At 41.6% G+C, this 13,446-nt stretch overlaps 3 protein-coding genes across 3 annotated transcripts; 1 reads left to right on the top strand and 2 right to left on the bottom strand.

Moving 5' to 3' along the window:
- Positions 1-1,040: 1,040 nt before the first annotated feature.
- On the bottom strand, positions 1,041-3,889 carry SS1G_07570 (hypothetical protein; the record flags this gene model as incomplete). Its single annotated transcript, XM_001590896.1, has 6 exons — positions 1,041-1,726; positions 1,773-2,777; positions 2,851-3,497; positions 3,548-3,633; positions 3,685-3,777; positions 3,851-3,889. The coding sequence occupies 6 exons, from the start codon at positions 3,887-3,889 to the stop codon at positions 1,041-1,043; spliced, it is 2,556 nt and encodes an 851-aa protein (XP_001590946.1).
- A 266-nt stretch (positions 3,890-4,155) lies between these two features.
- SS1G_07569 (hypothetical protein) lies at positions 4,156-6,362 on the top strand (the record flags this gene model as incomplete). The annotated part of the gene is made up of 5 exons (XM_001590895.1): positions 4,156-4,246; positions 4,492-4,531; positions 4,989-5,082; positions 5,279-6,250; positions 6,315-6,362. 5 exons carry the CDS (start codon positions 4,156-4,158, stop codon positions 6,360-6,362), a joined length of 1,245 nt encoding a protein of 414 aa, XP_001590945.1.
- Positions 6,363-9,754: 3,392 nt separating this feature from the next.
- On the bottom strand, positions 9,755-12,050 carry SS1G_07568 (predicted protein; the record flags this gene model as incomplete). Its single annotated transcript, XM_001590894.1, has 3 exons — positions 9,755-11,233; positions 11,350-11,602; positions 12,046-12,050. 3 exons carry the CDS (start codon positions 12,048-12,050, stop codon positions 9,755-9,757), a joined length of 1,737 nt encoding a protein of 578 aa, XP_001590944.1.
- Between the last annotated feature and the right edge of the window lie 1,396 nt (positions 12,051-13,446).

Raw genomic sequence — 13,446 nt, 5'->3', positions numbered from 1 at the left:
ATCACAGATCATCATCACACAAAATGACCATCAGAGGTGTGCATACCCAGCAATATGCTACATTTACCGTACGCAACAGCCCAACCAATCACATCCGAAAAAAAAAAAAAAAAAAAAAACCATACCCAGCCCGTTCCCATGCATGAACCGTGAACCATAAACTCTGAACTCGAACCTGTCATTTTCTATCTTACTCGACATGTTTACTATATCCTCAAATTATAACAGACGATACATACATGATAGAGTATAGCTGAAAAGCAAAGAAAGAAAAAGAAACGAAAAAAGAAAAAAAAGATTGATATCTCACACGATACACAATACAAAATACACAAATACCTGCCTACTTACCTATCTAATGTATCACCAAGAACACCTGAGAACTGAGAACCGAGAACCAAGAATCAACTATGAAAATCAAAGAATGAATACATTATAAACAGGATATGCGTAGGTGTATATACATCTTTACAATCAAAACCTTCAAGTTTAAAGAAAAAGAATATTTTGATTTTCCGATTAGAATGGGAATATTAACCAGTATCTAATATGAGACTATTAAATCCTTGAAAATTATCTAATACTATGGATATAAAACCCATCCAGATATTATCATACAACTCGTATGGGGTTTGACATACGATTTATTATATCCATCGTATGGCCACCAGGGGCTGCATATGTCCGTGAAGATATGTCCATACCGAGAAAGACTGCCATAACAGGAATCAATTCATTTTTACATTTTGTATCACAAAGTTATGTGGGCAGAAAGACCATGCCTTAATCTCAAACAAGCTCGCTATGGATAGTATATACTTACAAACGCTGAAAAACGAAAGATAGCGATAAACGCTAGGTATCAACTCGAAGACCACCTCTCAAATGCCCCAACCATTACTCTTCCAACATGGATAGCTCCATCTGCATTTATTTACCTTTCAAGCATTTTTCGACGCACCCAAACAGTCAAAGATGACTCCCGAAAAAAAAAACTCCATTCCTCCTCGCCCTCAACGTTCCAACGTAGCCCTATTTTTTCACGCTGTAATCTGCCTTGCCTCATACACTCCACTGGCAATTTTCCTACTTGTTTCAACATCAACCCAATTACCTCCCGTTGGAGCTAATGACTCATCTGCAAATGGATCCGATTCCTCTGCACCTTTAACTGCTTCCAATCTCGAAATACTGATGCCATTGTCAAGAATTGGCCGTTGCACTTCCCACCTGGCTTCGGCATGATCTGCTTGTTGAACTGCACCATCTGGTCCGGAGAATAAAGCGCTCATTTTATGCCATTCATGATTGAGCGTAACATCTCCAAGACGCCAAACGATAGAACGTTTGTCACGATAGTGGGTGCCAGTAGGCTTGGATTTACATACAGCAGCTCCAGCGCCTGCGTATTTACCTACGATAACGAGGTTGTTGAAAGCTACGGGATCGGATGAGAAAGCTGGATTGAGTGCGTACTCGATGATAAGACCAAGCTTATCACCAACAGGTTTCCACGCTGGCTTCAACAGCACAGGTGAATGTGCAGATATATCCTGGTCATCGAGGTGCACTCGATAAGTGAATGCTGGAGATATTTTATGCGATACTGATGCAAGGTCAACTGTGAATTCGTCCGGTTTCTCTGATGAGACTGGATGAATGAATGTTCTGTTAGGGCCGATAGCTTCTAGAGCGGGGAAGTTGTTGATGCGGATTGTCTCGGTTCCTATTTACGTTAGACTCTGCAGCCGCGTAGATTGGGACTGGCTTACCTGAAGCTGGTAACGGAGTACCATTCGCTGACGATATGTAGATCAAAGCGACCTCCCCACTGATTTTGACTGTTTTAACTGTTCCATTTTCTATAGTGGCATTGACAGTCTCTATCATTGACGCATTGAGGCCAGGGTGGTGCATATCACCATGCTTGACCACAACATTATTATGAAGAGAATGCCCGGAACGAATGGAGTTTGTATCAGATACACTTGGGGCACCATGGCCATGCCCATGTTCGGAGATAGCTGCGAAGGCAGCCGCACGTGCTGCCCCCGGTGGGAGAGCTGGCGAAGGAGGCAAATTGTTTTCTATGCTACCTACCTCAAGATTAGGCGAAGGAACATAGACCGTATTTCGAACATCTCTTCGGCCTCGGACGGTACCAACTTTTCGAGCTGAAGTGGGCATTTGAGATGAACGCAAAGTATTGGCGACATTTGACAATGCAGCTTGTGCATCTGCATCTTGCTCGGGAATGGGTTGATCTCGAATGTCTAGCTTAAATTGAGGTTCGTTATGCTCTTGAGCCTCTTGTTGAGCTTGCGATATAGGATCGTCCATGGCTGCCGGTACCGAGAAGCCTTCAGAATCCTTCTGAGTCTCTTTGAAATGCGATGGGGGTGGACCTGGAGGTGGCTCAACCTCCGATAAATCCATCATTCCCGGGCTTGATACACCATTAGAGGTAGCTGGCCTAACCATATCCGATACGCCCAATGATTCTTGACCCACACCATTAGAATTGCCATTAGGTTGCAGTGTATCTCGATTCGATGGTGATTCGGGGAGAGCAGAGAGTCGATTGTCTTGCGAAGTGGAGTCTCGTAAGTTGTTTGATGATGTATGAGGTGACAGATTTGGTCGTCCGGAACTGCTGTTGGAATTGCGATTTATAGTTGAGAATCCCTTGTTCGGTGACGGGGCGCGAGCAAATCCTCCATGAATGCTTTGGCGTCTACGTTGAAGCATCGTGCCAAAGCGGCTCTTTATCTTCGACTCTAGATTTAGTATGTTAGTATATGTCACAGTAGCACTATGTAGAAACAAAGGATTTCAAGGACTGTCACTTACCACCAGAACCTTCTTGCTTGGAGACATCACTAGCAGCAGCTGAGTGTGTAGACCTTGGGGTGGGAGGAGGTATTGGTAATGCGGGACCGCCACTATCTCCAGCGCTAGAAATATTTCTATTGGACCGCTCAGTGACAGGCCTACCACCGGTGGTTGCTTCCGACCAATTCCTAATTTCCTGAGCAGTGTCTACCTCTAATAATGCTGTAAGGGTCTGCTCAACGGCTACTCGACTTCTCTCAATTCTATCGGCTTCGTGGGTTTCGAATTGCGTAAGGATATCTCGTAGGTGATTCAACCGTCTTTCGTCTGCCACCTGAAGACTTTCATATATGAATGGAGCCTGAGCTTGCCATTGTTGTTCAGCACTCTGTAGTTTAGCAGCCGCATTTTCCACCTTCTGGGTGCTTGCTTTCCCCCCCTTCTTGCTGAGCTTGTCCGATGCATGCTGCGCATCGTCTACTTCCTTAGCCATAGCCGTGAGGTTGCCTTGCATTGTCGTCATTGCCTGCATTTCTCTATTTTGTGTAGCAAATTGTCGCAAAGGTTGTTCAACATCCTTCGAAATTCGTTCGGATAGATTGAAATGAGAATCCGCGATTGATTCGACCGAACCCACGATTTTTCTCCATGGTGCATCAAATACCCTAACGTCCGGTTAGCTCATATCGAGTCCGGATGTCCCAAAATGCCATACCCCAATTCTCCTCCAGTTTCTTGTAAAGGTTTGCGCGCAAGTTTTCGGAGGCCGGCAACATATTGTTCTTCTACTTTCCGACGTTCCTAATAAATGTGTAAACAATATGCCATCGCAGCAGTTCGACAAATACATACCTGCAACCAATCCGCAATTTCCGTGTTCACTTTGTTTATCCTCTTCACACGCTCGTTGAGTTTTGTTGCCGCCGCAGCTGGTTGTAATCGATCCTGCGCCAGAGTCAGCAGATGAGTTTGATGGCCGCACGGTATAGTATAGTTCTGCGACCGAAGGATTACTTACCAGCATAGCAGGATACTCTTGACGGTCGACTGCATCCATATTTGTGGTTGTTGTAATCTTAACTTCCCAATAGGTTGATCATCTGTGTAACTAATGATTGCTCATAATCATATAGCAATGATTGAAGAAGAACTTTGGACCTTGTGATAATTAATGGTGGTAGTAGCACTTTATTGTAAACAATGTAAACAATGATGAGTTATAATTGGACATGTATGTGCATATTGAGGTAGTTTGGAATTCCTAAGTGAGAGAGAGAATTGATTAATTTATCAATATATCATGCTTTCGGAATTAGATGTTCTATGTTCTCCACGATTCCCAACCTCGAAGGAGCGAAAGCGGCTCTTCTGGAATTAATTGGTCGGAGCTTCTCGGTTGTTTCCATTTCCATAGGTATGTACGGAGTAGATACTGTATGTAGTGCTTGTCATCCTTGTTAGAAAATCATGCAGAACAAAATGAGAGGAAATGCAATGGATGGAGCACGTGATGGTTCAATTGTAGAAGATCCACCAGTGAGCTTTTAGTGACCTTTCAAGGTTATCAAACTGGTGAACCCACCTCAGAAACCCATCATTGATGGCCTAGCAACAATCAATCAATCCTATTGAGATTTTAGAACTGACCGGATTATTAAGGGAGTCCACCGAGAGAAGAGAGGAATATTACCAAATCTCTGTATATTCTCGACCATATATCATTCAAGTATTGATTGCACTTTGCTTATTCAAGAATCTTGAATCTTCATCTCTCTCAGCTAATCCACCCATCCATAACTTCATATTTTGTATAAAAACCCTCCGGACTTTATCCGAAACTTAGAAACAGAGATAAATAGGTAATGAAAGAGATCATCTCGTATTCAATGTACTTATAATCACCTCGGATAAAACAGCTTTTCATCAAATGAGAGAAGACAATATTATGAGAACACGCAATTCATGAGTCAACACAACCTTTGCAATTGCCCAGTTTATCAATCTTTCGATCCTCTTGGTTCGACAATATGGACTCCACAACAGACTGGAAACAAGACTTAAAAGCTTCTGAACGATATGATAATATCTTAAAGCTGTAAAGTGGTACTATTCCAATTCAACACATGAACTGCCATGGCTAATTATCCTAAAAATAGGAAGAAACATCTCGCGCTTGGCGGGCTCAGTGGAAACACACAGAAAACTGCATTCGAAATAGAATCAGAAGCTTATAATTCTTCGTCATCTAGAGTGAGTTAATGGTTTCAAATATTGGTGTCATCTATCACGTGAGCATCATTTCCCTCCCCCCCCCCTTTTGCCATGATACTTTTCTGCTTCCATATTATCCATATTATTTCCTTCTTGAACCGTACACAGAGAACTCTACCCCTCTGTTGAGTTACTATATACATCGCTTTCGGAATCTTACTGACACAAGAAATAGGCTACCTACGATGATTTATGCAATCCTACTGAGCCAAATGCTGAAGCCTCTTCATCAGAAACCTTTTCTGCACCCAAAAGCCCCGGCATAACCATAGGGCCCTACAACAATTGTCACCATATCTCTAGCGGCGCTGTTTCTCAAGTTTATAGGTGTGATACTGAGGAGGGCTCTTATGCACTGAAAGTGATAACAGAAACACATAACATGGAACCACACTCCCCCACTCGTGAAATTGCTATCCTGAAAAGGCTCTCGCATCCTTCCATAATTTCACTCCATACGACACTTTATGATCAAGAATCGAGATTGGTCTTGCTGTTGCCATATATGCCATATACTTTATCAGATCTACTATCAAGAAGTAGCAAAGGCCTCAACGTAGGCACAACTAAAAAGATCTTTAAAGAATTATTATCCGGACTTGCATATCTCCACGCAGAGCAAATAATTCACCGTGATATATCACCATCCAATATTCTCTTACCTCATGATATCAATGGCAAGGATCCCATTGTCATAACTGATTTTGGCACCGCATGGCATCCAAGCATCTCTTCATCTACCGAGCCCACTGACCAAAAATGTCTCGAGGTTGGTACTACGTGCTATCGCGGTCCAGAGACTCTCTTCTCTAATACATCTTACACTACTTCTCTTGATCTGTGGTCCACTGGTGTACTACTCGCCGAATGCCTTCGCTCGCCTCCCATCCCACTCCTGGAGAGTCGACGCGGCGATGAAGATGGGAATCAATTGGGACTGATTTTAAGTATGTTCAAGACTCTTGGAACGCCCACCGAGCAGACATGGCCGGAGGCAATGAAGTGGAAAACCAACCCATTTCAATGGTGGAACATTTTCCCGAGCAAATCATGGGAAGAGTTACTTCCAGATGCTGAGGATGATGGAAGGGATTTAGTCGCGAGTCTTGTTATCTATGAAAGTGGCAAGAGGTTGACTGCAGTTCAGGTAACTTACTCACGAATACTGATTCCATAAAGTCAAAGGCTGTTCGCTGACTACTTTCCTTTAGGCATTAAAACATTCGTTCTTCCTTGAGAAATTGGAATCAAGAGATTAGCTTCCACATAGCTCATTAAAGATCACTTCAACCAGGTCAAGTAATGTGTCTTGCTTCTTGCTGCTACTCAGTATCGTTTACAATTTCACGTTCCATGTTGCACGTAGATCACATCTGTGGTTCTAATGGCACACCTCTAGTTCCAAAATAATACCTCCACAAGTGATTCTCTATTGCCAAGCTGACTACCCAAACAATTGATTGAACCCTGACTCTCACAAAGCCAAATACCATCACTTACTTTCAAAGCAAAGCAGAAATACCAATTCACATGCTCAAAACGAGATCATCCACTAAACCTCCCCTTATATCAAAGGTTGAAACAACAATCCGCAGCAAACTAATCCTCAGAAACGAAACCACGCCCTATCCTCTCCTCCAACCCCATCTCCAATCCCAAATTTCCACCCTCAAAAGCCCATAACTCTTCATACAACCGTAATCGGCTATTGATCAAGACAATCCGTTTGATGGCAACAAGTCAGATTGGCCAGATGCTCCATATCGATGCTAAGATACAATCGACATCATGTTGATATGGTTCGCCTTCGTTCTTCTTGCAAAGGATACCAAAAGTTTGGTCCTTGAACTCGCAATATTTCCAATAGCAATATATCCTGCTTTGTTTGTTCGTTTGCTTGTTTGTTCTTTTCGAGCTCATATATCCCGTCGGGATGGGAACATTGTCTATATGAAGAGATACAGAAGGGAAAAGTTGGAAAATTACTAACGGGTCCCTGGTTGTCGCCATCACTATCATTCATCAGGGGATTTGGAACTGAGAAGACGGTGCCTGCGAGGAAGGCTGCTGCGATGATGGTTTGTGTGATGAAATGCATTTTCTTAAAATCTTCTGAAAGTTTGAAATTCGAAGTTCAAAGTTTGAGGCTGTATAAAAAAAGATTTCAATGAAATGTCTCCCTCAAAATAACACGAGCAAATACGAGAAAATACCTACCAAATATTGAAGAATCCACCTACCTATTCTAATCCTCAATCTTTGCTCCAAAAACCTCCACACATTCGTAAACAGTCTGGTTGAACTCTTTTACTCCCCACCCGTCGATGCGGATGTAGAAGGAGAAATACCAAGAGGATTTCTCCCTAAAGTCAGATGTCAGATAATAGATGATTTAGCGTTCTAATCATGAAAGCTTGCTTATTCGAGGAATATGCACATGTATATGTACAGCTGCACTGCAGAAGTTTCTCAGCCTAGGTAGTCTAAGTCTGCTAGCTTCGACACAGTGGGGTTGTGAATCAATCGCGCTGGGATAGAAGATTTCCGCTGTGGTTTTTTCACTTATGGTGTGGGTCGCTGGGTTCTTTGTATTGAGATATTGTGCATACGATGAGGGGGAAAATCACATAGCAAGTTTTATGCTAGGAAATATGTTATTCTTACAGTACCCCTCCACTTATATTAGCTGACATCTAATTTTACACTAAAAATAACTAAATTATACCATTTTCATTCAAAGATATTGATATAATAAAGAACTTTTATATTTTTTTTAAAAAATATTAATTAGTTTTATCAAAAGATTATATATAATAAATTTTGAATTCTGAAAAAATTTATTGATTGAATAATAATAATTTGAAATCGATTTATATATTTTTCTTGATTTTCCTTGCAAAAATCAAATCAATTTTTTTTTCAATTTTCTAATCTAATTATATAATTTAAAAGAATAACGAAGATAAATTTCTAAATTTTAATTATTGATTTAAATCGAAATATTCAATATATCAATTTTGAATAACATTTTATTATTAGATAAAATTTTAATAATTTATTGAAGTAACTGACTTTTGGTGTAGCAACCCCACCTGTCACACTCAAGAATACTGGGTAAAGTATCTTGTATTAGAAAATACTAAGCTAAGGAGAAAAGAAGAAGGAAAACAAGAGTAGAGAGTTTTCCTATGATTAAATACAAACGGGGCATGCCACGTGACCCGGAGGTGTGAGGCGTCACACCACCCAGCAAATAGCTGTGGTCTAGTACTGTAATGTCTACTGAGATCTTAAGACTTACAACCACATAGTCCCAAAGAGATCAGATACCTTACAAAACTCGCCGAAAAACCCCTCCCCCCATACCCACGAATCATCCTTCAACCCCAATTCCCCAATCCCAAATCCAAATCCGCACCAAACCATCAAAACCAAACTCAAAAAAAAATACATGAAAAAAGAAAACTCTTTCCATATCCATCCATCCCATCCTACATCTCATCCACATCCTATCCGCCCCATCCACCACATAAAAAAGAACTCCCCTCATCCGTTCGGAGCTGAAACCCAGTATCTCCCCATCGCAATCGCCGCATACATTATACTTCCCCTTTCAACTTCTCTTTTCTAACTCCCAACTTGAACTTCCACTCAGTAACCATCCACACCTATTCAATATATAGAATCAGTATGTACTATGTAGTTGTAAGACAACGTCGATAATCTGATCTTTTGGTACCTCTTACCTCTTACCGATAGCTTTCCTCTTATCTCCTAACCTACATTTCAACATAATATCATGATATCTTACCTAAGAAACCGCAAAAGAAAGCACAAAAGTGCGCATAATTCTAAATCTATCATATGAAGCATGCGAATCTCAATATCGATAGGTCTCGAGTTTTTACTACCTACCTACTCATTTACCAACCTACCTAGTAATAACACCATCTCACCCACCCACTCACCCTCTAATCCAAGCACTCAAGTCCACCAAGACCTCGTATTGAACCTAGAAGTTTCAAACTACTCATTCAAACCCAACAATAATTAATTATCTTATCCTTAACCACCCTTCCATACCCAATCTTACAAATTGAAGCTCTTTTAAAAATCACCAGATATCCCATTAACATCATAAAAACTCATATGCACACATGCACACACGCACGCACGAAAGACTCGCATATAGATTCTAGAATATCATTGCTTTCATTCTAGGACCAGCCCAGCTCTTAAGATACACCCCATATCATATCATATCATCCATCCATCCATCAATGTCTCAACGCCATGCTTCCCCATAATGCTTCAATATCTCAACGCCATGTTTCCCATAATGCTTCAATGCAAGAACACCGCTACTACTCCAAAGAAAGCCTTAACTACCTAGAAATATATTGCCCATTGTATATTACCCATTACCCATTAACTCATCAAAGGAAAATATCCCATCAAAATGTAATTCCTGTATGAAAACAAACTGCATGCACGCATCCCGGTAACCGAATCCCCTAATAATCCAAAGTGTGAAAATAAACGTCTGATGATATCAATTTGCGTGTGTCTATGTCAGTTACAGTAATGGCCAGCCATAATTTGTTTCCCGTATCTTATTATCGTATCCGTCTCGTAATAATGTAATTTCAGCTCAAATAGCGTAAAAGTCGTGTTCGATGATGTGCTCAGAATTGAGCTCGTCGGAATTAAACAGGTTGACCTCATGAAGAAGCTCATCATCCCACATGAATCCATGAGCTTGCATAAATTCGCCACCATTGGTAAAGTCACTATCCGTGAGTAGCTCAGTAACATCACCCGTCATCTCAAAGTCCTCAAATTCCATCTCTTCAATTTGTCCCAGGGAATCGTGGTTGCCGCTCAGATTCTTGGTATCGCGCTTGTGATTACGAACAGGAATTGCCTGACCGTGATTGCGGCTACGAATAGGGATTTTCTCATCATGGTCATGGCCAACAGCAAAGTTGCCGGGTGCGTTGGGATGCATGTTAAAAGCCGCATTATTGTCGCCGTATGTTGATCTTCTCTTTCTTGGCGAAGCTCCCACTTGACCAGAAGAACTAGCGTAGCCACTATCATAATCTGTGGTGCTTGTAGGAGGTGAACCAGAGTTGCCAGTACCATCATCAAAGATATGATCCAAGACACTGACATTCCAAACGTCTCCATGAGTCTTGCACTTCCAGATACTGGTTTTTTTGGCACCAGCTACGGTATCTCTGAGCTCATCAACCCATCCCAATTGCTCAACTACTCCTCCTGGTAAAATCTCCCAGTATTTCTTCTTGCGGTTGATTATATCACCAACAAAAATTCGTACGACCGGATCATCTCCCAACTTTTCAGCTCGGTAAACCCTATCTCCTGAAAGAAGAAGCATAGGAATACGAAAGTCTGGATTTTCTGACTGTGGGAGAACATTTGCTCTGCGACCACCATACAATGGCTCAGCAATTGTTGGTCGGGAATAATGTAAAATTAATTGTCGAATTGCGTACTTGAAATCGGATTTGGGCTCCTTCACACAATCCGGAATTTGACAACAGAATACAGCAACATGTTTGAGATGCGCTTGTGCATGCATGGGGTCAACAAAAGTGGCGTGTTTGTGCGGCTTGTGGAAGCTGGTCGAGCCGTCCGGGGTTGTGACTCGGTCGGATGAAGGGGCTCCACCATTATCGACTGGAAAATGATTGAAATGCTTTGTAACAGAAAGATATTCAGGAAGCTCGGTGTTTTGGTTACAATGACTGTCTGGAGTGCTTGACTGTGAGCCAGAGGTTGGGAAGATTGAATCGGGTACTAGTGCAGGATCAACTTCCATAGGAAAGGAAAAGTCAAAATTCGGGACATCCAACGGATGAACCATGTTGGTTTGGATGGGCTCAGGATCAAGGGATTCCTCGGAATCACCTTGATATCCATCGAAATCTCCGAATTTGGAATCAAAAGGAGAATTAAGGAGAGACCCTTGAAGGGGAGTGATGGGTGCAGAATGAATGATAGGATAAATGTCTTCGTGGTCAGCAAATCCTGTGTTGCTCATTGACAAAGGACTGATAGCTCTGGAAGCCTCAGATACCATTGTGCTTGGTTGGGGGTAGTTGTTCTGTTTTTGTTAATGATTGTTGTTTAATGATTGTGATTGAAAGGAGAGGAGAAAAAGGAAAGGGGGCGAAGGTCCTCTGAAGGAAGTAGATAATGTGGGCATCGCTTAATAGTTACCTTTATCAAGATCATTGCACTGCCTCCGACGTCGGCAGTGAATCTACCAGATATCGCCAGTTTCAAAGTTGAACCAGTGTCAGGATACCAAAGCTTTGGATTCTGCCGTTTTCTGCCCTGATTTTTGACACCCGAGGTATGAATCCTCGGACGAGATCTTGAGTATGTCATGGAGACTGCTTTATGTTGCTCCTTGAGATAAGCTTGTTTAGAAAGTCCAAGGACTTTGAAAGAGATTTTCTTTCTTGTGAGGCTGTATAACTAAATCATGAACTTAGAGAAGAAGACTGGTTAGTTTTTGAGCACTTAGAAGATGAGGAAAACACTATCAGACACTGGCTCCAGGAAGCTCAAAGTATGTAAGAACCCAGTACGTTGGAAAGAACTCCCGGAAATACGTAGATGTTCTGTATCCATTCTCATTGGTGCGATTCATAATGAGCCATCAATGATAGGAAACGTAATGGTCGCTAAAGAACTATCAAGGTTGTTAAGTGAATATAGAAAGTAGTCGGAGTCGGATCGACAGCTTGTTCCCCGACGGATAAGTTTTGATAAGTGTTCTGGTATCTCGTTCTATTCTTCTTACTCAAACGTACTTTCCAGATCTGACTTATGTATTCTCGGTTGATAGATCCCACAGATTACCCCTCGTCTCCCTCACCTTCTTCGTTGGGTATTAGTTTTTGTTAATACCTCATTATTAGGAAGGTTTACTCCTAAAATCTCAAATACATTCTTGTTGAGACTTGAATTAAAATTACTTCCTTCCTGTCGGTTCTAATTCAATATTGAACACCGAGAGCCGGAGCCGGTCCTCATTTATCTTCACACCAGTCGAAGCATGGAAGGAACAAAGGAAGTGAAAGTGAAACAAAAGCAGAACATCATAGGGGAAGGAGAAGGAGAACCGAAAACTTATATCCTGAATCTGATTTGTAGTATATCTTTGTTCCCTAAAAGTTCTCTCTGATCTGCTTTAATTATAAGCCATCATTCTGAAGTCCTTCCACCCATTACCCTTCTTGGGATGTACGAAAGGACATTGCTATCAGACAGATCTATGGATTTCTTGAGGAAAGTATTACTAAAAAATTCCTAAAGTTTCTATACTTCCACTTAAATGATTTGACAATATCAGAAACAAAGATAACTTGAAACCATCAAGGTAACTCTTCAACAGATACTCAATGACTTCACCTTAAGAACTTCACGCCAATAACTTCACCCCAATGACTTCACTGCTTAATCCCCACAAAGGAACCGTAGTAAATTGTAACATATTCACGAGTGCCCGGACCAGAGATATAATAGTGAATAGGAAGGGATCTATCTGCACGATCAAGTTTGTTCGCTTCATATAAACTCCGAGGGCCGGGGACTTCGGGAAGGTGGGGTGGTTCGTGGGGGAGTTCGTGGGGGAGTTCGTGGGGGACTTTGCTGCTAGTGATTGGGTGTGGGGAGGGGGGACCAAGGGTGGTTGTCACTGAAGCTTGCGGAGATTCCCTTGGGTAGGTATGACAAGATCCCTTTGTCATTTCGGTAGCTGCACGATCTGATTTCAGGCGAGGATGGTCAATTAGGTAATGATGGTGCCTAAGCACGATGGTGCATAAGTATACTGAAATGGGACGACACTTCATTTTCATTTTTGTTTGAGGTTTTTTGCTTTTACCTAATATCTACATATAGAAAGTAAGAAGAAACTTTTTTTCCCTTCCATTTCCATACTGAAGACTATGTAGGTAACTACCTACCATAAGAGGACGACCGGGAAATTGGCTTTATTTTCGAATTCAAATCGTGCAACAAAACTTCCCATTCTCAAGAATCCTCACATTAGCTTGCAAGTATGTAGTAAAACTCAATGTGTCATTCTAGGAAAAGAATATCAATATAGATAACCTTAAGAAAAACTTGAAAACATGGAACATAATGAGAAATAGAATGCAATTCTTCAGAATGCTAGGAGGTCTCCATGGCCACCCGCGCCTGGCCACCAGCAGCTTACTTCCACATGATACTGTGAGACTCCCTCATATTTCCTCATAACCTGAAGCTAGATATTTGCCAACACTCACAACCTCCAATTACGGC

Source organism: Sclerotinia sclerotiorum, genomic scaffold (genome assembly GCF_000146945.2).
Source record: "Sclerotinia sclerotiorum 1980 UF-70 scaffold_10 genomic scaffold, whole genome shotgun sequence".
In the NCBI taxonomy this organism is placed as follows: Eukaryota; Fungi; Ascomycota; class Leotiomycetes; order Helotiales; family Sclerotiniaceae; genus Sclerotinia; species Sclerotinia sclerotiorum.
Note: the sequence above shows the minus strand (reverse complement) of the source record. Positions and strands in the feature narration are given on the sequence as shown.